Genomic DNA, 27,747 nt, shown 5'->3' with positions numbered 1-27,747 from the left:
ACTGAATTTTCATTGTGGGTTGAGCTATTTAACTTTAACAGGGCCGACTCAAACACAAATCAGTAGACACTGTGGTAGTTCTCATGCAGTTTTCATTCTCATCCTCATGCAGAAAAATGTATTCAGCACACAGGTTTTATTTCAAAATAATTTATTTGCATATAATTGGAATGAAGCCAGGTTGATACATCTGTGATGGCACTGGTTAGTTTCATATAGATACATTCTATACAGAAACCACTGTTTCAAACCTGGACAAAATGGATAAATATATTAGTAAATAAATATATTAGTGACATGTCACCATATTGAAATGTTCTATTATATATAAAATACAACACTATTTCATTTCTGTTTTTGTCTTTCTCTTTTTGTACACAAAGTATCCAAAATATACTGACATATCCCTTAAAGTTCTGGAGGGATTGTACTCTATTAGAAAAAGGCAGTTTCAGCTCATTATTCTTGCAAAACAAAACAAAACAAAACAAAAACACAAAGAGAAAGACCTTAAACAGGATAAAATCGCATCAAATATTCTGTGGCTTTATTGATGTAAATGCTATTTTCATGTGCTGATGGTTGTGGGCTTGTTTTAATTCAATGCTTTGAGTTTTTTTTGTTTGTTTTGTAGTTAAAATCTTTTGAAGCCAAAGTGCTGCTTGTAATTCAGTCATTTTCAGCTCAGTCTAGGAGACTGTTCTGGGCACAATAAATAACAGACGAGGAAACCCTGATATTTTAGCTGGAGGACTGCTTTGAGACACATTCAAAATGAGGTATTAGCATGAGGGATTGCAGTTGAAAATTTCTGTATGATTGTCCTAAATTCTGACTCCAAAATGACTTCCACTTCAACCCTAACGTGTTCTCTCTTGTCAGCTAAAATACACTTAATTAGTTTGAGATTCAAGGAAAAGGGGTGGAGCAGGAATATAAGGCACAGCAAGTTCTATGTTATAAGTTCACTGTATTCAAGACTTGGCCTCTTTGGTTAGATAAGTAAGAGCTTAGTGTGTTGGGAAGTTCCTGATTTTGGATCATGAGCAGTACTTCACTTCTTTAGGAAGCGAGATCTGAATGAATAAGGCACATGTGATATGGATAGCATAGACTGATCCAGCAACACAAAGTATTACTAGAATTGCTTCTCCTAACATTTCTCCTGCAGGCTTTACTAAGTGCTACCGGCTCCATTGCAATACCCAAGAGCTCTTTGTCTGCTGTTTGTACTAAACTGTATCTGCAGTGTGACTGCTGAGAAAAAGAGCCTCCTTTCACATTTTCACTGAGCCTTTAAGGGAAAGTCCACCCTAAAACAGAATTCATGTATGCTATTCCTCTGATCTCAGATTGCTCCGTCTAGATTTTGTGAGCATGAACAAGTCTTTCACAAAGCCAGAAATACGAGCGCTAAGACTCTTATCTTTGATGGCATGAAGAGACACTTTTGGAAATGGTTTCACTGACATCAAATGGGAGGCCAACTTTTATCTACACTGTATCCGTATCCAGAGTGATTTTCCTGGGATAAAGCCACATTTCCTGTTTAAGAACTGCTAACAATGCCAGAGTGGCTAATTGGGAGCAGAGGGAATTGTGGGCTACAAAGATTGGAGCCTTGATTTTTTTTCGAGCTTTGGGAGATAATTGCACATACTCAAACCCATTTATCAAAATGCAAAAGATCGTTAAAATAACTGATTTCTGGTTTAAGGTGGATCTTCCTTTAAGTGCAGTAAGCACAAAATCGGGGATAGACAATGCACATTTATCACGACAAGTAATTTTCACCAATATGGGTATCGTTAGCCTAACCTATATGAATTCTTTCCATTTTTCCAGTGTTTGATTGTTCCTGAGATATTGCTCAGGATCTGCCCATTAGAGTCAGAGATCACGGGAAAAGTGCTAACCGAGCACACCAAGCTTTCATTAAGCAGATGCTAAGGCAACGCATTTATTTGATGCTTGGTACTGTAAAGTCTAACTAGCATGGCTTTACTCCAGTTATATTATTATATAGTCACTATGTCTTTTCTATGGCTGCAATGTTTAAGAACATCTTTGTAGAGCTTTAGATGCTGGAAGACGATGGGAGGGTGCATCCTTGCTGGAGGACATGATCCAGTATATATGAGGCTGAGTGGGTGTTAGAGGGGGAGGAGCAGAGAATATGGTCAAGGTCCTTCTGGAGCTGCGGCTCACACACTCTGCACTGGTCAGGGGGCTAAAACAGCACTGAGGTCAAACATAAGAAGTAACCATTGGCAAGAGAAATGACGAGAGCAAGAAAATAGCTTGTAATGACGATGACATAATTCAGTCAAACCGGTTCATTTTTAAAGATGAAAACAAAATTACAGACTACAACAAAAAAAAAAAAAAAAAAAAAAAATCCAAAACACAAACGTGTTGAAAACAGCTGCCATTATTGAAATAATGAATACAAGGCCCATGCTAGGCTCAGCAACCTCTCTGAATGCTCGTTGCTTGAGGGGCTGAGGGAACAACCATTCTCTCCATTTAGACAAGTCAGACTGTCAAGAGGAAAACTTCTTGTTGAGTTTATGGGAGCTACATGGTTATGACAATATATATATATATATATATATATATATATATATTTATATATACTGAATTCACTACAGCAGTACCTTTAAAGACCCCATGTCTGGGGCGTGTTTAGAAATCTGAGCTGAGGTAGGCTGGAGAGAAACGCTTCTCTCAGCTGAGATTAAGACTCAGCAAAGGGAGACAAAGATCAAGCAAGCAAAAATAAGTACCTCTAAATAAATCAAGTTACTTTGTCGTTGAGTGAGCAATGTAGAGATGGGGTCTCACTTCATGAGGGCTCAACACCCTAAGCAAGGATCATTCATTAGTTGTCACTAAGGAGCATGGGAACTTGCGATATTATGTCGGTATTGAATATTCTTCCTATAACTGACAAGGCGAAACACACGCACACACACACACACGGGCGCGCGCACGCGCGCGCACACACACACACACAAAACACATTTTCCCCTTTGTGCTGTATGAGTTCCCCAGCATCTCCCAGTCTCCAAACATTTAAATCTGAAATATTTTGATATATAACATTATGCATGCCGCATACAGCGTTACCTTAGATTTTTAACATGATATGGGGTTAATTCATATTCATTCTCAGTTTAAGTTATATAGGATTAATTAATACCTTCCTATTAAGATCTAACTCAATATCTGACTGAACTTTTCAACATGTAATTCAACGTTTCAACACTGAACCCTGGGGGAAGCTGGGGAATCGCCTGAACGAAGGCGTCGCTGTGGAATTATTTGGAAGACGTGAGAGAGATGGCCAATGAGAGGCTTGTCCATTCTGGCTCCTGTGTAGCAGCGTGACATTGGGGATGCAACAAGTTCTCACACACCAGACTCCTCTTCTGATCCTGTGGACACAAAAACAGCTCAAGTTACACCTCCAAATACTCAAAATATAATGGAGAACACAGAAAACGACATAAAAAAAGTCTACAATATTTCATACGTCTACAGATCAACAAGCTGGCCATATTGTTAAAGGTGTTTTTGGCATCTCTGCATTTTTAAAAGCCAACTAAAAACCTACCTATTCAGCTTGGCTTTTAGATAACTTATTTATTATTACTACTTATTATTGTTACTATTGTTATTATTATTTTTATTACTACTTATTTGCACTTTTTTCTCCTTCTTTCACTGTAAACTGTTTTATTGTTTTTAATAAACTGTTTTATGTCTTTTCTTTTTTTTCATGCTAAAAGTAAAGCACTTTGAGTTGCATTTTATGTATGAAAAGTGCTATACAAATAAAGTTTATTATTATTATTATTATATTAAAGACCGGAGACACCCACCCTGATTGTGGTGTAATGTTTGGCAGTATAAACAAATGTCTGTGTTGGCGGCGGCCGGGCCATGGTGGAACCTGCAGGGCGGCCTGTCCACAGAAGTCCCGGGCCCCAGGAGCTGAGGCTCCGAGTGGGCCTGCTGCACCCGCTTCTGCCAAACCACGTGGGCCCCGCCGCAGCAAGGCCAGTCCTCCATGCCTCCGGAGTCCAGGATAAGGGGCACGGGCAGCAGGGCGGGGGCCAGGTCCGGAGGGGGGCAGCAGAAGCCCGGTCCCTGGCCGTAGTGGATGTGGATGCTACAGTCGTCCTGCAGGTCCAGGCTCTGGTGGAAGCGGACGGAGGGGCCGTCCAGCACGCAGCCGCCCGGCCGCCCGCTCCTCCTGTGCGGGTGTCCGTGGCCCTGGTGGCAGCAGGGCGGCTGGAGCTGTAAGGGAACCGGGGACACCAGGACCGGTGCCGGGGGGGCACTGGGCTCACGGTCCTGACCCTCTGTCCCCAGGCCGGGCCTGTCTGTGGGGTCTGCCTTGGGGCACTGGCAGGGGCTGTGCTTGAGAGGGCATACGGGCGAGTCCTTGTCCGGAGCCGGGGCGGCAGGCCCGGCGGCGGCGGCGGCGGCCCCCTGCTCCTCGTCCGAGCCCCTGCCCGGGCCCTGGCCATGCTCCCCCTCCTCGTAGTGGTGGTGTCTGTGGCGGTGGAAGTGGATGTGGCTGAACACAGTCTGCGGCTGCTCCTCGGGGCAGCCTGCTTTGTTCACCACGGAATCCAGAGACCGGGGCCGGGCCTGGGCCCCCGCCTCCAGGCTGCTCCTGCGGGGCGCGCGCCCAGGGCCCGGCCCGTAGTACACGAACGGATCGTAGTCGCTGCTCAGAGAGCTGCGGAAGGTGGACCAGCTGCCGTAGACCCCTTGCAGGGACACGTCAGTGCAGTTGAGCACCGAGTCGCTGGAGGAGCCGTGGCAGGGCCCCGAGCTGGAGTCGCTGGCCGGCCCGTCGGCGAAGTAGCCGCTGCGTTCCGTATGGTAGCTGCCGCCGGAGCAGCTGCCCTCGTCCTGCCGGCTGTGGGCCGCCGCTCCACGGGTCTGCGGGGCGGAGGAGGCCGTGTGGTGCAGTCTGGAGCTGGAGGCGCTGCGCTGGGCCGGACAGGATGAGCGGTAGTTGTGGCAGGAGCGACGGGGGGTGTAGTGGTGGGTGGAAGTCCTGCAGTTGCCTCCTATCCTGTGGGGCCTCCCGGGGCCCTCTGCAGGGAGGTGGTAGCCGCAGCCGGGGCCAAGGGGCCTGCTGGTGAGAAAACGTAGCGTTTGGGTGTCCATAGGAGAGGAGCCACTGTAGTGGCCCAGAGAGGGATAGGGTCCAGAGGGGCTCCGGGGGTAGTGGGGCCTCATAGAGAAGGGGATGGCATGCTGGGGGAAGGGGTGGCTGTGTGGGCTGCTGTAGGACTGAGGGTGCAGGAAGCCCTGGCTGTGCTCCGGAGTCTGCTGGAGTCTGTTTCTCTGGGGCTGACGCTCTGTACCTGTGGAGCACAATACACAAACTCCTTCAGCATTATAAGAATAAAAGAATGACTTTTATTTACAGAGCACTTATCAAAACAGATTTACAAAGGGGTTAAAAGAGATAAAGCTAGGCCCTAGTCCAAATGGTGATCAATACAATTTTAAAATCAATCCTAAACTGCATTGGCAACCAGTGAAGGGAAGCTAAAATCTGGCTGCCGCATGTTGGACTAACCTGAATGTGGATATACTGGTGTGCATGGAATTACAAAAGTCAAGGCGTGGCAAAAGAAAAGCATGGATGCCAGTTTCCAGGTGATTAAAAGACAAAAATGCTCTAATTTAGGAAAGTCTCCTGAGCTGTCAAAAACCTGACAGACATGTTAATCAAGTTGTAGATGAAAGTAAAAAATAAATAACTCCCAGTTTAATAAGCAGCTTCTCCCCCAGGCTGAACTGAAAATGTTGAATTATTACCCATGATGTTGTGCATGCAGAGGGGACAGGTGCGGTGCTGCAGCAGCCAGGGGTCGACACAGTCTTTATGGAACTCATGAGCACAGGAGATGATCCTCAGGTCCTAGGGGTGGAAACACACATTTACTGAGGATAGAATTAAATTCGAGCTATAACTGATATAACTGATGGACAGTCCAATCTACAGACTTGTTCCTCTGCCTGTCGCCCCCTCTCCTCCTACCTGTCCGTCCTGGAACTCCTCCAGGCAGATGGCGCAGACGGGGCTGGAGTTGGAGCTGCTGGCCGAGCCCCAGGCCCCGCGGTGGCGCTGGGAGCCTGAGCACCCCTGGGAGCTGTAGGTTTTGGTCTCCAGACGACTGATGGCGCGCATGGTCTGCTGATGGACCGAGTCCTGCATACGCAAGAGGAAGGGGCTCAGTTAGAGAAACCCTCTGAAACAGTAGTGGTAGTAGTAGTATTATACACTTCATTTATACAACACTTACTGCATCTAAAACAGTTTAGAAAATATGCTTTTAAAGAATTAAATTAATTTAATCTTTATTTCGCAAGAAGAACACACATGCTCTTCTTCAGCGCCACCCTGCTTCATATTCATACCATGTCACACATTCACTTCCCATGACCACATTCACTTCCGCCGCCCCTGCTGGCTTCACTCACCCAGGTTCTGTTGGACTTGCACTTGTAGCGGAAAGCGAAGATCAGGACGATGGTCAGAATAGCCAGGACTATGGTGAGCAGGATACCCACGTCATAATGAGGCTGGAAAGGGGAAAAGGAGAAAGAAAAGAGCAAATGTGCTCTTAGAACACTTTGAACATATGAACTTCAACAAACTGTATCAGTAACTGACACTTCTATATCATTAGAATCAAAATAATAATAATAATGGATATGGAATTTATATCTGAAATTCTGGTTCATTTATGCGTTCCTAAAAAAAGAAACAATATAACTGTACTGTACTGACATAAACTCCCACTGAAACGCCTAAATCACAATATTTAAAGAAAGTCTTGATGAAATCTTTCAGAAAGTCTATGGCAAAGCAGCACTGTCCCTGAGAAAACTGACTTGGCCCTCCAGGTCTTGTAAATCTGTGAAATTTATTTAAATTGGACACGGATGAGACATGGCTCCCTACAGTGTTCATGCCCAGGGGCCCATGGGAGTCATAACCCGACACACACTATGAGAAACACACTCTTCTCTGCACTGGATGATCCATTTGTATCCCAACTCCCAGTCCACATTACCACATGGCAGTGCATTACCCAAACAGAATTAAATTTAAAAATAAAAACATAAAGTGCCTCAAGGTTCCTCTCAGCTAACTTTTCATGAGATTTCCTGAGCTTTCACATGATTTCCTTTCAGTTTTGCTCTTTCTTTACAGACAAAGTTCTCTGACAGTGGAGAGGAAAGTCAGAGGAATCTCTGGAAAATCATTGGCTCAGGTTGAATCATCATATCATTCTGGATGGTCCTTAAGTGTGTGTGTACAGTATATGGGTATATCTATATGTGTGTGTGTGTGTGTGTGTGTGTGTGTGTGTGTGTGCTGCAGTGCTTACCCATTTAGGCTGCTCCAGCATGATCTCAATGCGAACTCTGGCTTCCTCGTTCTTGTTGACCAAACCCATCAACTCCCCGGCATCCTCGGCCTCCACCAGCACCACCGGACGAGGAAGGGAGTCTGTTTCACGCAGCTGTGTGTGTGTGTGTGTGTGTGTGTGTGTGAATGAATATGGGACAAGGAGGAGAAAGACAGGACGATGTGAGTGTAAAATAAAATAATTATCTTCTGTATATCAGCTATGACTTATGAATATTATATATCTTATTTATATACTAATAGAAAATATGTGTCTATAGCTGTGCCTCAGTACTCACCTCAGTGGCAGCGTTGGCATCATCAGTGACATCAAAGATGACAGCCTGAGCTCCTTTATCCAGCGCCATGCGAGCCTGAAGACCGAAGGAAATACTGCAGTTAAAAACTAAACATACGCACACTAATGTGTGATACTTCATTGCTCCCACAGGGGAATTCTCTTTCTGCTTTGCACCCCAGGGATTCAGTGCCTTGCTCAAGGACACTTCAGCAGGGCGGATGCTTGTGAACACAAGGGCTTGAACCCGGGTCGTCTGAATCAAGAACAGTCTCTCTATTCACTAGGCAAGCCTGCCACCATGCGATTTCTGCATCTATCTGATCAAAGGCAAGAGGAAACAGCACTCCTTTAGAAGTCAGTTAGGCAGTGGACAGTTCATGGAAATCAGAGGGAAATGGAAAAGGAGGAACACGTCACGCCTCTCCATTCACTGTCCTGAGCCATCACTAGGTGGCAGTCATGCCCCGAGCTTGTGGCCTCACAACAGGGGCCAAAGTACAGCTCCTCCTTACACTTTTCCACCTGACTCTGGAAGCCAGACAGAGTGACTAGAAAGTGTATTAGCGGAAATCTAAAGGCCACAGTGCAAATCCGCTGCCCTATCTGCACTTTTTTTTTTCCCACTGTGGACGAGTGTAGGCAAAAGAAAGAGTGGAGGACTGTTTGACTGAGTAAAAGGGGGATTATGCTGAGCAGAGAAGAAAGAAAACAGGTGGGGCACACTGGTAGTGCACCATGTGTTAGAGACGTTTTGGCTCTGAAAAATTTCTGTTTCATCACTTCTGTCATTTTCCAGTGTATACTGCCTAATAAAGCTGAAATGTCCAAAAATAATATAAATAGGCTGCAGACAGGGAATGTGGGCCACCTAAACAAGCATGGTGGCACAGCAGTGGCTGGGCAACTTATGACTACTGACTACTGACCAGTGGCGTCAATGGCATAGTCAATGGCAATATAAACAGTCGCCTAGGATGGCAGCTGGCTAGGGCCGACGGATCGCTATTTTATTTATCAGTATATTATAAATTTTAAAGTAGCTCCCTTCCTGTGCTTGTGCTGTGCGCCTCATCAACTGTGCCCCCTCCTCCTCCCTCACAGCGGGCGCTCAGATGACTCGAGGAACAGGGGGGGACATGTCAGCAAGGTTATATCAAAACAATATGCAAGCAGGTAACTGAATGCGCCCCCCTCCCTCCCCTTTAACACACAATATAGTTGCTGGAAAAATGAGTGTTTCTTAAGTCAGAAGATAGAAGGTTCTCACGCTGAGAAGGAATAATGACAGCTAAGGGTGGGTCAAGGGATTACAGGCATGTAGTGTCATGTTAATTGGGCCATTTCTTCTGCTATTTATATTTATTTATATTGTACTGATGATGTAATGACATGTGCCAGTATCTTTTATTACAGTCAGAAGCAACTATGTTAACATGTTTAACACACTTTGAAAGGAGTGACTTTGCACATTCTACAAGCAGTAGTCATTTCAGGAGGTGTGTGTGTGTGTGTGTGTGTGTGTGTGTTGGGACCACCACTGCTACAGACTGGCTGGGTCTGTCTGAAGTCATCTTATTGTCTTACTGTATGAGGCCTGTTCTGTCAGTGTCTCTGTGTTTGCGTTGGCTCCGACAGTGTTGTTTGTGTTATGGACTTGCGAGGGGCGTGCTCTGCAAAAAGCAGAGAGATGCGTTGCGGGCATCACCAGAAGACGGAGGGAAAACAAATAGCAGCCTTTTCATCAATATCTCATCACATGCTCTCAAGGGCCTGGCATCTGCCAGTGCTTTAGTGAAGAGGAGACGCAAGTTTAAACAACTAATCACCCAGGTCAAACACAACCCTAAACAGTGATTCCTGGCCTACTGCATGCAGCCCACGGCAGGAAAGAGCACACACACACACACACACACACACACACACCACACACACACCACACACACACACACACACAGGGCGATACATTTACACAAAACTTCAGGCAGAGACATCACTCAGTTGATCCATTAATCACAAGTTAATGAGAAACCTCCCTTGTGGAACGGCATCATTGAACTCAGATCACTTTTTAACACTTCAAAAAAGAGAAAGTCAATGCATGACTGGAGAGAAACACACGTTTCCTTTGTATACACAAACTGTCAGAGGCTTACCCCTCCTACTCATATTTCCTCAAAGCACATTGCAGAAAATGAGCGGTGAAGAGTGTTGTGTACGCCGTGAATGAGTGTCTTGTGTGCGTGTGTTTTTGCCTGTGCATGCGTACGAGTGTCTAGCAGCCTCGTCCCTAACATCCGCTGGTGGTATTCAAAGGGCATAGTATTGACGGTCAGAGAGAGGTCAGATAAAAAATTAACATATCCCTTTGATCTGGCATCCAACTCTGGCGCAACAGCCTTTCCTCCGGGTTTCATCAGAACAGTAATTGTAGTACATGCATGGGCCTAACTGGGGTGCGGCCACAAGAGAAAAAAGCTGGATCTCTGACATGTGGGAATATGCTTTACCTGGGGTTCAAAAGTTCCCTACCCGGCACTGAGCCCACGCGTCCTCTAATCGTGGTAATAAATGCAGGGAAGACTGCTCTTGTGGTCCAACACACACACACACACACACACACACACACATACAGGCAGACAAACACGTGTTGTGAAATAGTCAAGGAGTTTCAAACAGCCTGCTCCAGTTCCGACTACAGGACCACAGTAGCCATTTCTAGAATATATCATAATATATTTCTCAAATGACTGCTGTGGTCCTATTATGTCATCTTAGTATTAGTAGTAGTAGTACCACAGTGTGGTCGCCAGCTATGGTCTAAACCCATAGGCTTCTATTGAGCCACAAACCCGGAAGCGGCCTGAAAGAGAGAAGAAGTCATTACATGATTAATGGGAGATATATTTAACCTTTAACGGTCCAATGAAAAACTCAAGTCTGACTCTAACAAGACAATTAAAGGGACTGCCAGCACAAGCTTTTCAGCATCCCCAGCTTTGTTATGGTCGGAACTGTAATAGACATCGTTGTGGTTAGGTAAACACCCGTCCTCATGAGGTACAACATGACACACTGGATGAGATACTATTTGGCATATAGGCAAACACAATTGTGGCATCGGAAATGACTGTGGCTTGCAGTGTTGCGCAATAAAGACGTCATCAATGAAAGCGAACAAACAGTTCGAGCACAATAGTCTGTTTCTGCTTTTACCGCTGCGCTTGATGGGTTTTGTTTGACGGGAGAGCGGTGCCATTGGCAAATGTGGGTGATCTATTCCTGTGTTTTCTATCAGAGAGTGAAATCATTTCAGCAGATTCTCCCTGGTAGGTGAGGCTGGTTACAACTAGAAGCAGGTGATTCAGTCTAAATGTTTCCTCTGGCCTTCTGCAAAAGCCAGTTGTCACCAATATTAGACTGTCTCATAAACATAAACATACCCGTGGGTGCAGAGGATAATACAGCCAGAAACGGGTGAGAGGCACTGGGTAGACACACACACAGACGACTCAAGCAGGCATACACTCACATAAACACACACAACAACCCATAACCTGCATTCGTACCAGTGTTTCCTTCACATTCGTTCAGCTATGGTCTGGTGTCCCACAGCTGGAAAATGTAAAAACAATGAAAATTCATGTAATTCGTCTGGTCTGATTCCTCAGTCTTCCCCTCCAAAAAACAATAACAATCACAGTAAGATCCAAACTACAACATCTACTGGAACTGATCCTGGAATGAGTCCAGCAATGAACCTGGATGCACAAGAAACACAGATTCACACACATGGGTGTAAACGAACAAACCAATGAAGAATCTATGTACCACCTGTGCTGCAGTATTAACCAGCGCTCATCTAGCGTAAACCCCGGATCTAGCCGGTGCCCTGCCTCCTCCAGTAGTGGGTGGCCTGCTTGGGGCCGGCCAGCGCTGTTTGTTTACATCCCTGGCAAACTGTGGTCTGGGAGCCGGGGGTTGGCATCACTGTGTGTTCTCCACGGGGCAGAAACAAACTCCGCTCTGATGTCTTTATTTCACATAGGGACGGGCCAAGGTTTTTCCGTCGCCTGACAAGATCGCTTTGCCTGTTAACGTCTCACAGTTTGTCATGGGTTTTATGTGGTGCGGATGGCACGGCCAGGCCAATTCAATCCTGCGGGCGACTTCCCTTCATCTGCAGCCATGTTCCAACGTAACGGAGAGAAAAAGGAGAGGGCAATAATAAGAGAATAATACACACATACACACACACGCGCACGCACACACACACGCACACACAGTCTTACCATGGAGAAACATCTGGTATATTAGTTGAACATCTATGATTACAGGACTATCTTCAGAGCAAGAGGCTGACACAGGATCTTCATAACCTTTGACTTTTAGACAGATTTTAAAGACAATATATGTACGTCTGTGCATTACAGGTGCATTAAGTTACATTTTTACTGTCCCATAGCACAAAATGACCATAATATATATATCTGCAATATATCCCCCCTTCATTTCCAACTGCTCAACGATGGAGGACGGTACTACGAGCATCACAAGACATTTTGTTCTCAAGCTAAAAAAGCGAATCACAAATCAGTATTATCACACTAATTTGCAATGTGAGATATATATACGTTTCTGTTGGATCTCTGCTCTAATTAGCTGGCGTACTCGTCTCTATTGTGAAAATGTGACTTTACTGTTTGCGTCAATTACAGGCCACCAAAAACTCTGCCAGGCCTTTTTCACTGCATGGCACTGGAGGGACCCTTTGGCCTATTTTGCCTGTGCGTCTGCACACATCATTCAGTGCATGAGTAAATTATACCATGGATGAATGTGTGTGGGAATAAGGAGTGAGAGTGAAAGAGAGAAGAAAAAAGAGAAAGACAGAGAGAGAGAGAGTGAGAAATGGTGAGAGAGAGAGAGAGAGAGAGAGAGAGAGAGAGAGAGAGGGAGACTAGCGAGCAGGCTGTGGTGCTGAGAGCATTAAAAGTGTGTAATGACAGAGTGCAGAGCTCCGGGCCTACAGGTCTGAGGCCGACTCTCTGCTCTGTCATTTCTCCTGACCGGCCCGGCACACTGGAACCATTACTGAGGCACTGGGACACACCGCACGGCTAAATGAGAAGCAGACGGGGGTGGGTGGGGTGGGGGGGTGTGGGGGTGTAGCATGGCATTGGAAACAGGTGCAGGTGGTTGTTAGGGACATCACGGTTAACTGGGCATAATGCTTTCATAGGCGGCACCTCCCTGCCGTGTGGTCCCCAATGGTTTGTGCAATTCTGAACTTCTGGAGGTCTTGATTCAATGCCAGGACTTGATCAATTAAAAGAATAGTTTTTGGGGAGATTGGCCCATTGGTCAGTTTACCTGCTAAGTGATGAGAATATAGACACTAAATCATCTATGTGCCCACAGTAGGTCATTGGCTCCATGCTAACACTTTAGCAAACACTATTTTGAGTGATAGCAGGTGACTAGCATTATCTCAAAGGTGAGACCTTGTAGCAGCTCTAAAGCTAAAGGGTAAGTAATCTTAAATGATATGCAGCTAAATGTGATAGTTTTGTGTACATTTGTAAAAATTTACATAAAATCTGACACAAAAATAACATACACCTTTTTACTGTAACTACCAAGGATTTGTTTCCCTGTCAGAAGATCTTTCTTCTGTAAGACTTGGAGTGTTTACTTGTGTTGCTTCCATAAGAAGCGGATGTGCTGGGCGATGGGAGACTGTGCACAGTTAATTATCACTGTGCAGCCGATGAATACATGGTTGCTCACCTGAAATAGTTCCAAAAATAAACCTGGCTACATCAGCTATAGTGACTCACTGATATGAGTCCTGTATGCATCTACTGGCCATAGAATAAAAACCATTAACAACTTTTTATTACTAAAACGTCAGTCTTCCTACTTTAGATAATGCTAGTCGCCTACTATCACTCAACACAGTGTATGATAAAGTGTTAACATGGTGCACTGGAGTGGCGATCTACCAGGGACACATGGAGGATTTTGGTGTCTATGTCCTCGTCACTTAATGGGTAAGTTGACCTCCCAACAACATGTTGCATTCCTTTAGTGACGGTGTCAGTGGTGGGTGGTAACTCAGTAGCAGTACTCAGTAGCCGGTCACAGTAGTAGTGAGTAGTGAGTAGTGAGTCGTCTGAGGAATTACTATTTCAGTTTCAGCATTAATATTACAGCTGCCAAATACCTTCATAGTCCTTACTTTTGTTTCCACCCTCTAAATATCAAATTCAAGTTGAATTATCCAAAAACTGTATTCTATCCCATCCCCTGATTTGTTTTAGTCAGAACTAGTATTTAGCTTAGCAAAATTAGATGAGAAATGGCAGAAATGTTTACTTTCTCTCGGCAAAAGTATTCCTACTACTTTGATTTTATCTAGCAGGAACATGACAAGAACACTGTTTGGTTTTCCTGTTCATTTACTGGGGAGGCAATGGAGTTTTCCCAACTTTTCAAGGTAAGAGAGGATGCAATCGCCAAGTTGGGGGAGTAGGTTGCTATAATGAGTAGAGTAATGAATTACTGCTCCCAGGGAGTAACCTTTGAAATGAGTAACAAGTAATGTGATGCTTTTTGAGTACAGACCCTGGATAGTGTGTAATGTACCCAATGTTTAAAAAGTAGGCATACATTTTTATATACATTAATATTAAACATTATTAATTAAACATTTTTCCTGTTTTCAGGTAAACCAACAGACAATTGAATGTTAAATCATTTTGCTAAAATGACTAAAATTATACAGCTTTGTTTTTCATTATGATTATTAAAAAATGTATACCTACATACTGTATATTTAAGTGTGTGTGTGCCTCTGACTGTGTGTGTGTGTGCAGTGTGATTGCTGGGTGCTTGCCACTGGCTGAGCTGCAGTTGAGTTGGTTGGAGGAGGGAAGGGTGTGGCCCTGCTGGGTATCCATTACTCACAGGGGTGCTTTGATGTGGGGCCGCCGGGGGGAGGGGTAGGGGTGGGGGGGTGCGGGGGGTTGGTTGGGTGGGGGGTGTAGGGGATGGGTGTGTGTGTGTGTGTGTGGGTGTGGGGGGGGGGGGTGCAGGAGGGGCCTGGCTGGCATGTCAGGGCAGGTAAGTAGACTCTATGCTCTCAGGAAAGTACTGAGCCTGAGGGGGTGGGCCTGAATCACACACTCCTCCTCCTCCTCCTCCTCCTCTCATTCATCCTGGCACACACACACGCAAATGTACACACACACACGCAAATGCACACACACACACGCATGAACACTTAATCCTGAACCTGGGCTTGGCCACCTTTCCCGTGCAGAAGAGGGACGTTCACTGGAAAAAGTTATGAATCTGATCTGCCCGTCTGGAGGTAAGCAAGGTCAGTTAGAGAACTCAGAGCGTTCCAACCCTCTCTCTCCCTCCCTCCCTCTCTCTCTCTCTCTCTCTCCCTCTCTCTCCACTTGTTAGCCGGCAGTGGCTGCGCTGTGACATAGATTTGAAATGCAAAACACAAGGTGACAGAGAAAGGATGGTGTCATCTGATACACTATCACTTGCTAAATACATCCTAGATACATCAAAGGGCCTGCTGCCTGGGGGCCAGATCAACCTGATGTGGCCGCTAGTGACAGCGGCGATGATGGAGCCGACAGGCCCGACCCGATTCCACACACGCCACCATGTGACCTCCCACACCACACACTAAACCCAGCGCCCTGAGCCTCCGGTGCTGAGGGAGTGTTCACTGTAATGTACACAACGCTCCCTCCTCAATACTCTGCTCTGTTGCTTTCCAGCCACCGCCATTACTGTTAATGCTGCACTATAAAGATTAGGTGAGATGAAACTTTAATGAATTGGATCATTGCAGCAGCAAAAGTAATAGGATACAGCAAAGAAAAAATAGGGTATAAATAAGAATATAGCTAAATGAGTATGTAAACATAATGAAAACAAGACAATTGCAACACTAGAATGTGCGGAAAGTACAAATGTATGAATGAAAAGTATGAAAAGAGGAAGAAATAAATGAAATGAACTTAGACTGAATAGCCATTTTGTTTTCAATTTCATTATTCTTTATTAATTCATTAACTCCACTTCATTATTCTGAATATAGCAAAAGTGATTCACACCTTTGACCGCATAACAGTCAATTTAAACATAATAAATATGTGCTAACTGAAAATCACCACTCATACTACTACTTATCTGTAGCTTAGCAGCCACTTTGTTTAGCTAATGTTCAAGAACCATATTGCTTGGAGGATGAATGACATTTAATTATTATTATTATTATTTAATTATTATTGATAAAAAGTAAAATACTACTACTACTACTACCACTACTACTAGGCTGCTAGTATTACTACTTAATAATAATATATTTTTGACATTTTCGCATTCCATTTTATTACACTGGTGTTACCACCTGTTAACACCTCTTACCTATTCTAAAACAGTTAAACAGTCTCTCATTGCTTATTGCTTAAGTATAAGTATGTTATATTGATATTAACAGGTGACATGCTGTAACTACTGCTACTATGAACAATAACTATAATTACCCAAAACTGTATAAGCGCATAAAATAGTTCTAAAATTAATTACAGCTGTACTTATGATGATATACTTCTAATTATAGCAATACGTGCCTCTAATAAGTATAATTAAGCAAACCACCTGGGTAAAATGGCAGAGAGAGAGGTGTAAAGAGGGAGAGTTGGGATCTCTGGTTGTACTGACTCTTCTGATAACACAAACACACCAGGCCTTTTAATCCAAACCCCACCTCCGCCGCTTTCTTCTCACCCTTCTCCAAACATCTAGAGGGCCTTTTTTAAAACCTCAGCCGTGAAAGTTGCCACATGAGAAACCGTCCAATCCCACAGAGGAGCCACTATCTCTTTATTGTTTGTATTGCACTCAATCAAGAGATTCAGGCAGGAATCGCCGCCCTTTGAGTGGGAAACGATGCCCTTTTTTTAGGCTTGGACGTTCTCTGCTGCCGGGGTATCAGTATGTCGATACATTCCTATAGGGCTGATGAGACTATAACCAGAGTATAACTAGAGGAGAGAGAGCGAGAGAGAGAGGGAGAGAGAGGGAGAGAGTGTCCCACATAATTTCTCTCAGTTTGTGGCTGGGGCCTGGCAGAGGCCGTGCTTTTTTCTCCCACCAACGGGGCGGCAACACAGAGACTCGGGGGAAGCCAATTAGAGGGCCTTTCCCGGCCTTTTAAGAGGCAGATAATGTTCTTGTTTTCATAAAGCATCCTGTTATTTAATCAGGCCTGTAAGTGAGAGCCTGCCACCCCTCCTACAGTGGAGAGCAGCCTCCCTCCCTCCCTCCCTCCTCGTCCCTCCCTCCTCCCTCCCTCCCATCATTCCTGCCCTGAGCCCTCCATCTCATTCAACAGCTCTTGTAAGCCTCCAGGAATTCATTCTTGGAACAGGCCATGCAGTGAGCCGTGTCTTTCTGCAGAGCAAACACACACACACACACAGGCACACACACACACACACACACACACACACCAGCTCAGTGACAATTGCACACACATGCTGTCTGTAAATGAGATAAATGAAGAGAAAATGTAAAAAAAATAAATAAATTTTTAAAAAAAGCGCACCACATTGACTTCAAATTACATAAATAAACAACATGCTGTGTCATTTGACTTCTCTACCAATACGCACATGTCAATGCAAATCACGTCTCATTTAAGTCAGTTTGTTTATGAAAATAAGACCCACCACATCCGTGCCAATCATAGTAGCCATTTTGCAAGCATTGAAAAAACTGATTTGAAGAGGCATGTACTGTTACAGGTTCACACTTCAAGGCGACTAAATCCCCAATTGAAATCAGCACAGATATGTTTTTTTTTTCAATTCAAATGATTGAAGCAATATTGGATAAGTAGATGAAAAATGAAATTGTTATGTTACACATTACATGGTACATACTTTCAATACACAACTCAAACAAAAGATACTGAAAAGATATCTTCAAGTTAAATTCCCATAACATCTATGTTTTTTTGAAATACACATTTTTCTGCTAGATTCCAGTGAAGATCTGTTACAACTTGTGTTTTGCTTTGTGCTGGCTGTACAACGGATAATTCAAATCAATTTTAAATTTTAAGAAATATATGAAAATAGTGACGTTTACCCACAGTCAAAGCAGGCTTAGTGGAATAAGAGTTTTGACTTATTTACTTTTAGATTTTTGTCTAATATCTTATTTGCCCTTCTCAAGTAGTATAAAACCTTTATTACAAAATGTGGGGCAATGTGCAAAAAATAGATTTTGACATGCGTAACAGCTATTACACATTTACATTTATCAGAGTCTAAATACTCCCACTGTAACCAAGTGAATTACATAGAGCCACACTGTCTGCACTGTGAACCTTTTCGTCAAACCCGTGTTAAAAGCCTGAGAGGGGGCACTTGGCACTAAGCTACCTGAGTCAGAGTTACAGTATCACAGGTTCGCACTGTAGAGGAGGGATAAAAAAAAAAAAACTCACTCCCTTCACCTACAGTGTGGGACTTACAAGACCTGTTTGCCGGTTTGCTGTAATCTCTGCGAGATGTGGAGTGTTTGCTTGCCCGGGGAAGTAGTTATTGGTAACACAAAGCTGTCTACTTTCCACTTTAACTTTCAGCAGCGGCGTGCCCTTGCCCAGGCCTGAGGCGAGCCGGGGGAAAAAAAAGAGAAAGTAAAAGACAGACAGAAAAGGGAGACAGAGAGAGAGAGACAGAAAGAGAGAGAAGGCGAAGACATAAGAGAAAGAGAGAAAGAGAGAGAGAGAGAGACAGAGGGAAGAGTCAAGGGGCACAGGGAAATGTCTTTTTTATGGGAATGTTTCACTTAATCTCATAAAGGCAGCGTGAAAACCTCCATCTGTTTGCCGAGCAGTTCAAAAGAGACTCCACATGCCTCCGCTTGCTGCTATATAAAAACAACATTCTAATGCAGATCTTAAAGAGGGCCAGCGGCTCAGCCTGCACAATGAGAATCGGGACGTGCCAGACGAACCGATGGAGGGGGGGGGGGGGGGGGGGGGGGAGAAGAGGGAGAACTGGGAAGGTAAACGGGAGGGAGGGGAAAGTGAGGAGGAGAGAAGGGGGATTGGGGATAACAAAAGAAAGACAGAGAAGCGGGGAGAGCTGGGGGAAGGAAAGAATTAAATCAAATCAAAGCAGCACATTTTCTCTGTCAACAGCCTCGTTTCTGGACCGGTTGACTTGACCTTGGAGCGGCAGACAGACAGGTTCACCCTCTGGCCTTTTCTACCGCTCCTCTGAATCAACCCATTCACCTTTCTACCTGTCTGACTTCCCCCTGGTTTCTGTTCCCTTCTCTACTCCTCTCTCTCTCTCTCTCTCTCTCCCGCTCTCTCTCTCTCTTTCAGCACGAGGCTTACTATTTGCCTTTGTCGTTAATAGAGGAATGTGCTGGCCGAGGGCAGCATCTTGTGTTTTATTGTGGCTCCTAAGAGTGAAAGAGACCGTAACAGGGATTCTGGGCGAGCACCTTAAGATTCAGGGCCTGACTTATTATGTAGTCAATGAAGAGAGAATTGAGCAAATGCTTTCCCAGGCTCAATAAAACTGTCTGTCCTTGGCAAATCCATCCTTAAATGCTGTACCTCTGCGGGAGGAATCGTGAATCTTTTTGTTGAGATTAAACGGGATCAAGCAAAAATATGATTGCTCAGTTACAATGTAAGATAATAAATGTCAAACACCAGGTACAAATAAGTCAGCGAGACTGTAGTGTGATGCCTCTAGTAGTCATTCTGAGCTTCTGTGCACCTCCGGGCCTCCGTTCCCCCAGTCGGGGCAAGACCAGGCCCGATCCCATCTGCACAGCTATTTTCACGAGCCGCCCCCCTAAAAAACTCCAGGCTTCAAACTGCTGAGGAGATCAAAGGACTAATACTGCAGTAATAATAACTTACTGCCCTATGAACGCCTCATTCATCAGGGAGAGGCAGTCATATAGCGCCGTTTTAACTGCAGGGCCATTAAGCACTCATCATATGATCCTCTTCACCGTCCCCGTGTGAAAAACATCTTCAGCTCTCTAGGCAATGGTGAGAATGAGGCATGAACTTTCTTCTAGTAATACTAGAAGGGTGAATGGCACAAACAAATGTTTTTCTCCTGTTTTGAGCTCAGCAAGTGCAAAAACAGTGTAAGTGTAAGCAAGTGTAAGCTATAGGGAATCTCCATTCTCCCAGATCCATCCCGTCCAAATCCCGGCTTTCCCACCCTGCGTGCGTCGCTCCTCACCCCACCCCACCCAACTTTACCGCAGCAATGAGGCCGCAACCACACCACAACCCAACCACCGCCCACCGCCCCCACCCCCCGCGCAGCCAACTGGAGGTGTCTCCCGACCGGTTGGGATGGAGGTATTTTAATAACAGCGAATTTGGCACAGAACGGCATCATCTGGGCTCTGTCTCCCTTTATGAGCGTGACACGGCGTTCTATATTTAGGGCCGCATTTCTCCCCGCTCGCCTATGCCGAGCGCTGACGACAGCCCGATGAAACCCTGACCCCCGCTCGCTCCCTTTGAAGTGACAAGTGAGCGATGTGCCGCGCTAATATGAACGCCTTGAGACGCAAACACTTTGCATTCTGGAATACCAGCAGCAGCCCTGCAAGACAGTGGAGCGGTCGCCCTCAGGCAGCGGATAAACAGCCTGGCGTGCACACATGATCGCATAGGCAAATGTGTGTGTGTGTGTGAGGACAAACACAAACTTGCTTGCATGTATGTACGTGCACACATTTGCACACACATGGACACATATGATACACACACAAGATGTTTAAGTAATTTAATTTAGTTAAGAGTCTTAAAAACCGTATTTTTCTTGAAACATTCTGCCAAACAGGTGAGATAATTTCACTTTTCTTGAATCAAGTGTCATTGTGTTGGTACTAGTAGGGTGATCTTCCTTTTTTCCCTTGTTTCAAGTTGACACTTGTTTCCAGATGAGTCCTGAAACAAGTGAAACTGCATTGGAAACAAGTGGAATTATCTGATCCCACTGGCAGATTTTCTCACTTGTAAGAAAAATAAGATTTTAGGACTAAATATGAGATCAAATAACTTGCTAAGGGGGACATATTTTGCAGCGCGCACACACACACACACACACACACACACACACACTGCTTCTATTTTGGAGAAGTGCTTCCCACTAAGCGGCTCTGTAGACATCTCACTGTTTGTATATAAAAGTTTTGCGGTGATGCTGTCGACAAACCCAAATCGGACTGCAGACCACCGGCAGCTCCATGCTCCTTTCTACCACCATAATTACAACAACAACAATAAAGTCCTGAAAGGGAGAAGACTGTGTGCGCTCCAGAAGATCTTTACTTGCCTCTCATGTGGTAACAGAGCAGAGCCAGTACACAGGCCATGTCTCATTTCAGTTGGGGGAGAGAAAGAGGGGGGTGTGGTGGGTGGGGGGGAGAGGGAGAGAAACAAGCTGCCAATCGCCAATAGTTAGGAAAAGAGAACAGGCGACTGAAAACAAGACTGCTGAAAGCAAACAGCACATCTTCCAAGTTTTATGTAAGTGTGGGGAGGCCGATTTGCTGCGCCATCACCTGAGAGCCAATGTTTGGCCTAGCAACGCTGGCATGGGGAGCTGGACAGAAACCCAGCGAGGACAAGACATGAGGATGCGAGCTCAGCCACTGCTGTGGGGGGAGGGGGGGGGGGGGGATGTGCTGCAAAAATATTCCCCACAGACACTGCAGGAGTAATGCGCGCACCTTTCGGCCGGAGAATGTTCCACCTATTTAAGGTGACGGAACGAGCAGAGAGAGTGGAGCAGACAACCTTCTGTAATCACTCACACCTCGTTGGTAGGAGTGATGACAGCGCTGAACTGTGCTGAATGACAACAATGCCGCAGGTCAAGGTGACATCTGTTTAGCTGTGACCTGTAGGCCGGCTAACCTCTGGGTTTAAAGGCTTACCATGCCGTGATCCTCTGATCCTGGAGACCCGTGGTTCAAACGCTCCTGGTCATCTGTCGGTTGATCTCACATGCAGGCTGACTGTGTATTGAAATATGATTCATTGCTAAACAATAAGTAACAAATATGTTACCTTGTTTTGGCCTGTAATTGTCGGACCCCCTTGGGAAAGTCAGTGTAATTTTGAAAATGCAACAATGCAGTGGTGAGATGCATCATTCCTCCAAGTTTGGTCAAAATCGGACAAGTGGTGTAGCAGTTTGAAATTTGAAATTTTGGCCTGTAATTATAATGTCCCGGTCAGGTCAATTTGTGTAATTTTTTTAAAACGCCAGAACACAGTGCCAACATGCATCATTCCTCAAAGTTCCAACAAAATATCGCATGTGACAGAGAACAAAAAACCCATAAATGCCCTTCCACTGGCCTGTCCTTAGCATCAGGTCGACCTCAACCACAATCCCCTCCATTCCCACATACCCTTCTGTAGACTCATCCCTTCGCTCCAGAGGTCAACAAAATACCACCAACCAACCCCACCAACCTCTGAGGCAAGAAGAACTAATCCATCCATCCACTGGGATTTCTACAACTACGCAGTCCTCTGAATCCCACCTGCTCACCTGAATAGACAAATTAAATTCAGAATACGTACATTGGAAGTGTTTGTTTTCCATCCTTTTTTTTCCACTCAGGTCGACAAAACCACCGCTGCAAAACCACACATGACTGCGAAATGCAAAGCACACCACTTGTTTTTGAAGTGGTGACAAAAGGAGGAATGCACTTTCCTCATTGAGGAGGGAAACCTGAAGTATTCCTCTCATTGTGGAGCCTCTCACAAAGGCAAGCCTCTCTGTGAAAGGTCTCCCCCGGTGATAAAGGCTTGCTCCTATGCCGGCTAATCCTCCAGTTGCACAGCGCTTGTGTTAAAGCACACCACAGTACAGTACATCTACCCCCCCCCCCCCACCCGCCATGTCTATGAACTCTCCTCATAACCAGTTGGTCACCTCAGCAGGGTCCAGGTTTTCCCCCTTCAAGTCAAACCCCACCCCTTGCATAACTGGTGAGTCGGCAGACCCAGGTAAAGCTTGAAGTAGCAGGAAAAGCCCCAGCTTCAACATGAAATATAGAAAAACTCTATTATTCCTAGCTCTAGCAGAGAGGGAAGGAGAGAGAGAAAAAAAAAGAACATCTCATCACAAAAAAAGTTCAAATCTGTAATTAAATAAAGCAATGACAGGCTGGAGAGGACTTTTCTTTCTATTCATGCTGGGGATATGTTTATTCACCACTCAGTGCAGCCCCAGGGCTGAGGGCTGGGCCACACATCACTGGGCTGCTGAATGGAGGCTTACTGCTTATTTGGACACAGCGATTAAAGTAGATTTAGACTATTCTTTGCTTGAGCCCAGTGTCTGTGGGACCTCGGCTGCCACAAGCAGACAATTGTACTTTATTGTGCTACAGTGTAGTGTGCTTCCCACTCAGGCGGTGAAGGGAGAGCATCAACATCGACAACACAGTAGAGTAGGGGCATATCGATACAGCAACTAGCTGTACCTCAACATAGTACAAAATCTTGAGACATTCCTACCAAGATCATATTGAATGTCTACAAAACCTCATAGACACGCTCAGATTAACTAACAGCAACCTAAGGTATATTTTGGTGGCGGGATAACATTCCCGCCGCTCCAGGCTCTTCCTTGTCCAGAATATCTGTTGTCCCATGGGAATGCGCTCTCCGGTCTGTGTGACGACAACGGAAGACTTATCACCCTGTTTTCCTGGCCTTGTACTTCTAACACAGCAGATGCTTCATGGAGATCCATGACAACTGGCTGCTGATTTTCACTCTGAAACTCTACCAACAACATTGGTCCTTTATTGGTGGTAGAGTAAAGTATTTTGGTGGTATTTTTACTCAAATACTATCCAAAGCATGCGAAAATGTACTTTGCCTCTGATTCAGCTGCTTAATCACTTCCATTGAAAACCATGTGAAAGGCAAATAAAAAATAGCATTTCCAGTTGCGAAGTAATGTCACCCCTTCGCGTTCGCTTAGAGTTCACGTGTGGTGAACTCTGACCTGCAAATCTGCATGGCTGGCCAATAAATGCTGTTTTGAAAATCCAACATGGCGGAATCTCTAATCATGGCAGTGTCACATTATCCAATTTTATATAACACTTCTCTAGCAGAGTACAAATATAAGCAAAGAAGAGATGCAGCGTGACTTCAGTCAGTCAGTCAGTCAGTCAGTTGTGAGGCAGGACTAGATGGTACATTTATGTGTAGAATGACTTGATAGATGTTTTTACCTAGACCTACCTAGACTTGGCAACAGTCTTATATGCTCGCGGGACTTAACGTCTGGCTACATGAGACTATCCGAGCGATAGTAGCTATTTAGCATGCTAGTAGTTAATCACAGCCAAGTGCTAGCTAGTTATCTATGATCATGCTAGTTAGCCAGTGCAAACATGAAAGGAAGAAGCAAGTTTAGTGGCCACTGAGCTCTTCATCAGCTGCCAGCTGTGCTACATCTACAGAAATGTTCATAAACGTGCTTTGGTGTTACTTACAAGTTACAAGGTCCCAGTAAAACTATTTAAAGCACATAACATTACATTATCACTTTCTAATGTGTCACAGTTGAGCACTTAATTTAAAAGGTGGAGAAGTATTGTGACCGACCTCTCCATCAACATCCGGGACAAAGTCTAAAAACAGGCAAAGACCAAAGACTGCATATAACCAATGCATTCAAATATTATCGTCTCAAAAAGTTAACGGCCACTGTGGCGGGTGGGGGTGACTGATATCTGCCAAAGACAATTTTACTGGCAGTTGGTGCTTGGCAGGTGTTAATTTAACCCTAACCCTGCCAGGGAGCAATCACATCAAGCACCCATGCAAATACAATTCCTGTCAAAACCACTGTTAGAGCTCTCTGTATAGAATCAGAAGTTAGATCCATAGAGGTACATATCAGCAAGGTTTGATTTAAAGTTGGTGTCCAGGTCAGTCTTCTGCCACAGACGTACACACACATGCACACAGGCACAAACGCACGCCACCATTACCAGCACCACCTCGGTCACAAAACCACAGGAAAAAACCCCACTCCTACACACTGAAGGAAAGGGGACTGAGGCTGATGTTAACACTGTTTGCCGGGGGTGTGTAACTCTGCTTGTGTGTGTGAGTGTATGTGGGATGGTGGATGGGGGAACGGCCCGACAAAGGTTCCCATTGTTTTGCTTTATCAAAAGCCCTGTGAGCGTGGCTTCCCTGATAATATCAGCCTGTAAACATTATGGAAGGAACGAGAGAGACGCAGAGAGGGCACTGGGTCGGGAAAACACCTCCACAGTAACAGTCAAGAATATTTCAGACAAAATAAATGATACAAGCCTAATTGTCAGGCTATGTGGACTAACCAAACTACAACATAGGTGACATTATCGGGACAGAAAGCGGCATAATGAGTGCTTTGTCTGAAAGGAAGAGGCAGTCATTAGGCTGGTGTTATGAGGACAGAGCTGGACTCAAAGCTAAGTACTTCCTACTGAGTTAGGGTGTCTACGCTTTGATATGGTGAGCTAAGACGGTGCCTAACTTTAGCAACAGAGGAAACAGGAGGGAAAAGACTGTGTCATCAGGGTCAAACACACACACATACAGAGGGAGGCGGTTAGCTCGTCTATTAATCCTGCCGTTTCTACAGAGAGAATGGATGGCATGCAGTGCCTAAGGTAGGAAGCAAAACAGAGTCTCTGAACAGTCCCAGGTAAAAGCAGGGGAAATATTTGGGCCGTTTGTCAGAGCAGCACGGTAGTAATCACTCAGTCCATTCAAACTGAGCGCTGCTTGATAGAAAGGTTGGCAGGTACTGTATGTGCAGAGCTAGGTTGAGTAGCCCCAAAGCTAGTTCTACATCACGGTCGAAGCAATTGCCTTCAAGACGAAGTGATCAAAGCGATGTAAACCTATCTGACAAGGCGCAGAAGGAATATGGCCCTCGGGATGCCAGGAAGAAAGGGCTCATTCCTTGACCCCTCGCTTCAGAAGAGTGAAAACTGAAAAACAGATTTTGAAATGTCCCCATGTGGTTTTCTAACGTTTTATACAGTGATTTACGGCTCATCCCATAACTGAAACAGTCAGAATTCTGTGGTAAGTGTTTTTTGTTTGTTTTTCAGTAGGCTATGCTCCAAAGATTTCAAAAAAGAATCAAAGTTGCATAAAATGATGTGAGAGGTCCATGGGCCTGGCCAGCCTATTGGCAAGGCAGGGCCAAGGTCACTGTCAGTGACAGAAGTCCACATTTGAAAGAAACAGAGTCGGACAGTTCATGCCTTTGAAGACAACTGTGCAACTGTCTGGCACAGACGAGCAACTAATGGATTTTCTTGGGAGAGAAATCAAAGCCGGCCCAGAAGTCTGCTCACACTGACGCATTTCATACCGGCCGAAATGTCCATTGTGTACCTGCTGCTTTTTGCATTTACTCTCAAAAGCCGAAATAGCCCCCTTTTTCCAGATGTTCTCCCGCGCTCCTCCTCCCCGACTCGTCTCCGGTGAACTGGAGACGTTTGACTCTGCTACCGGAGGAAGACGGGCCAAAGGCAGGCCATGCGTTTCCAGCCCCTGCCTATGCTAAAAAACACCAGGCAGGAACAGCCTGAGGTCAGTGTCACCCCCCACAGACAATCAGAGAGAAGGAGACAAAAACACTGTCACGCGGGCCGTGATTTATTCCTCCCTTAACGGGTTTCCCTTGTTTTCTAGCACTTCCTGTCACTGGGACTACTCTTCCTGAACCTAAAGCCTGGGTCACACTGGAAGACTACTGTTAAGATTTTTGGCCCAATTTGACCATCCGGAGTAGTTTTCACAATTGGGGTGACAGATTTTTCAAGCAGTTAAGCTAGTTGGCAGAAATGTTTGGTCCTTAGATTTAAAGTAATGATCTGTGACATTTTCATACAAATAAATGCCTGTTTTGCTCCTCTCTATTGCTGATTGATATAACACAATAGTGATTCAACCTGTTGCCAGTTCATAAAAGCTTTTACATGTGCTGTTCTAAACACCTATGCGTGGGTACCTCTTTCGTAGTAAAAATACACACACACACACACACACACACACACACACACACACACACATATACAGTATATACACGCACACACAGAGTACTCAGCGTTTTGAAAACCCCAGTTAAAGAAAACAGGATTACTGCACAATTGGGCCAAAAACCTTTTCATCTAAGAGGAGCAGAATCAATAAGCAAGGCTTTTTATGGGAGTCAACAAGTTCAGACACGGGCCAAAGACTCAGTCACTGTAAGAGCTGTTTTCACAAAAGGATGGCCTCTTATTGATGGTGCTTCACTGAGCTGCAGTTTGTGTGGGAGAAAGGCAGCTCGCCGTCTCCAGCAAGAACACTGGAACCGCTATAGTTGGAACATTATCATTTCTCGTCCATGCAGTTTACACAATTGATTCAGAGACAGTAAGCTTTGTATTAACGTTAGACTAGGACTACCTTTCCTACCCATGATCTCTCCTATTACAACATGCTGGAAGGGGAAACCAGCGGCCTCTGCTTGTGTTGTGTTGTTTAATGATGCAGAGAAAACCACTAAAGCCGTGGAGGAATCCTGATTCAGACATTTGCATAGAGAGTGCTAACTGCTAGATCTCTACTTACCGTCATATTTTTTTTTTAGTTAAGCTACACTCAAGGAGTTGTTTCCTATGTTTGACTTTTTCCTGGGTAACTTTTTTAGGATGTATCAATGCTTTTACATGTGTAAAAAAAAGTGTGTTATATATAAACTGTGTTATTACAATGGTATCAGTCAAACAGCATCATTATAGTCAAACACCAACATTGTGATGTTTCACCTCTCATGATTGATAATACTAATTTATACTAATAAAAGAAGGTCCTTAATAACAA

General features: G+C 44.9%; 1 protein-coding gene across 1 annotated transcript in view; it reads right to left on the bottom strand.

Moving 5' to 3' along the window:
- Nucleotides 1-170: 170 nt before the first annotated feature.
- Nucleotides 171-27,747, bottom strand: part of rnf43 (ring finger protein 43) — a 75,103-nt gene continuing 47,526 nt past the window's right edge. Inside the window, exons 3-9 of the mRNA XM_071901758.2 lie at nt 7,747-7,821; nt 7,428-7,562; nt 6,514-6,615; nt 6,071-6,241; nt 5,848-5,950; nt 3,885-5,387; nt 171-3,437 (exon numbers count right to left, since the gene is read on the bottom strand). Of these exons, the coding sequence (XP_071757859.1) occupies nt 3,412-3,437; nt 3,885-5,387; nt 5,848-5,950; nt 6,071-6,241; nt 6,514-6,615; nt 7,428-7,562; nt 7,747-7,821 (2,115 nt within the window). The 3' untranslated portion in view covers nt 171-3,411. The remainder of the gene's footprint in view (nt 3,438-3,884; nt 5,388-5,847; nt 5,951-6,070; nt 6,242-6,513; nt 6,616-7,427; nt 7,563-7,746; nt 7,822-27,747) is intronic.

Source organism: Centroberyx gerrardi, chromosome 11 (assembly GCF_048128805.1).
Source record: "Centroberyx gerrardi isolate f3 chromosome 11, fCenGer3.hap1.cur.20231027, whole genome shotgun sequence".
NCBI classification, from domain to species: Eukaryota; Metazoa; Chordata; class Actinopteri; order Beryciformes; family Berycidae; genus Centroberyx; species Centroberyx gerrardi.
The sequence above is the reverse complement of the archived record's forward strand: the minus strand, read 5'-3'. Positions and strand labels throughout refer to the sequence as shown.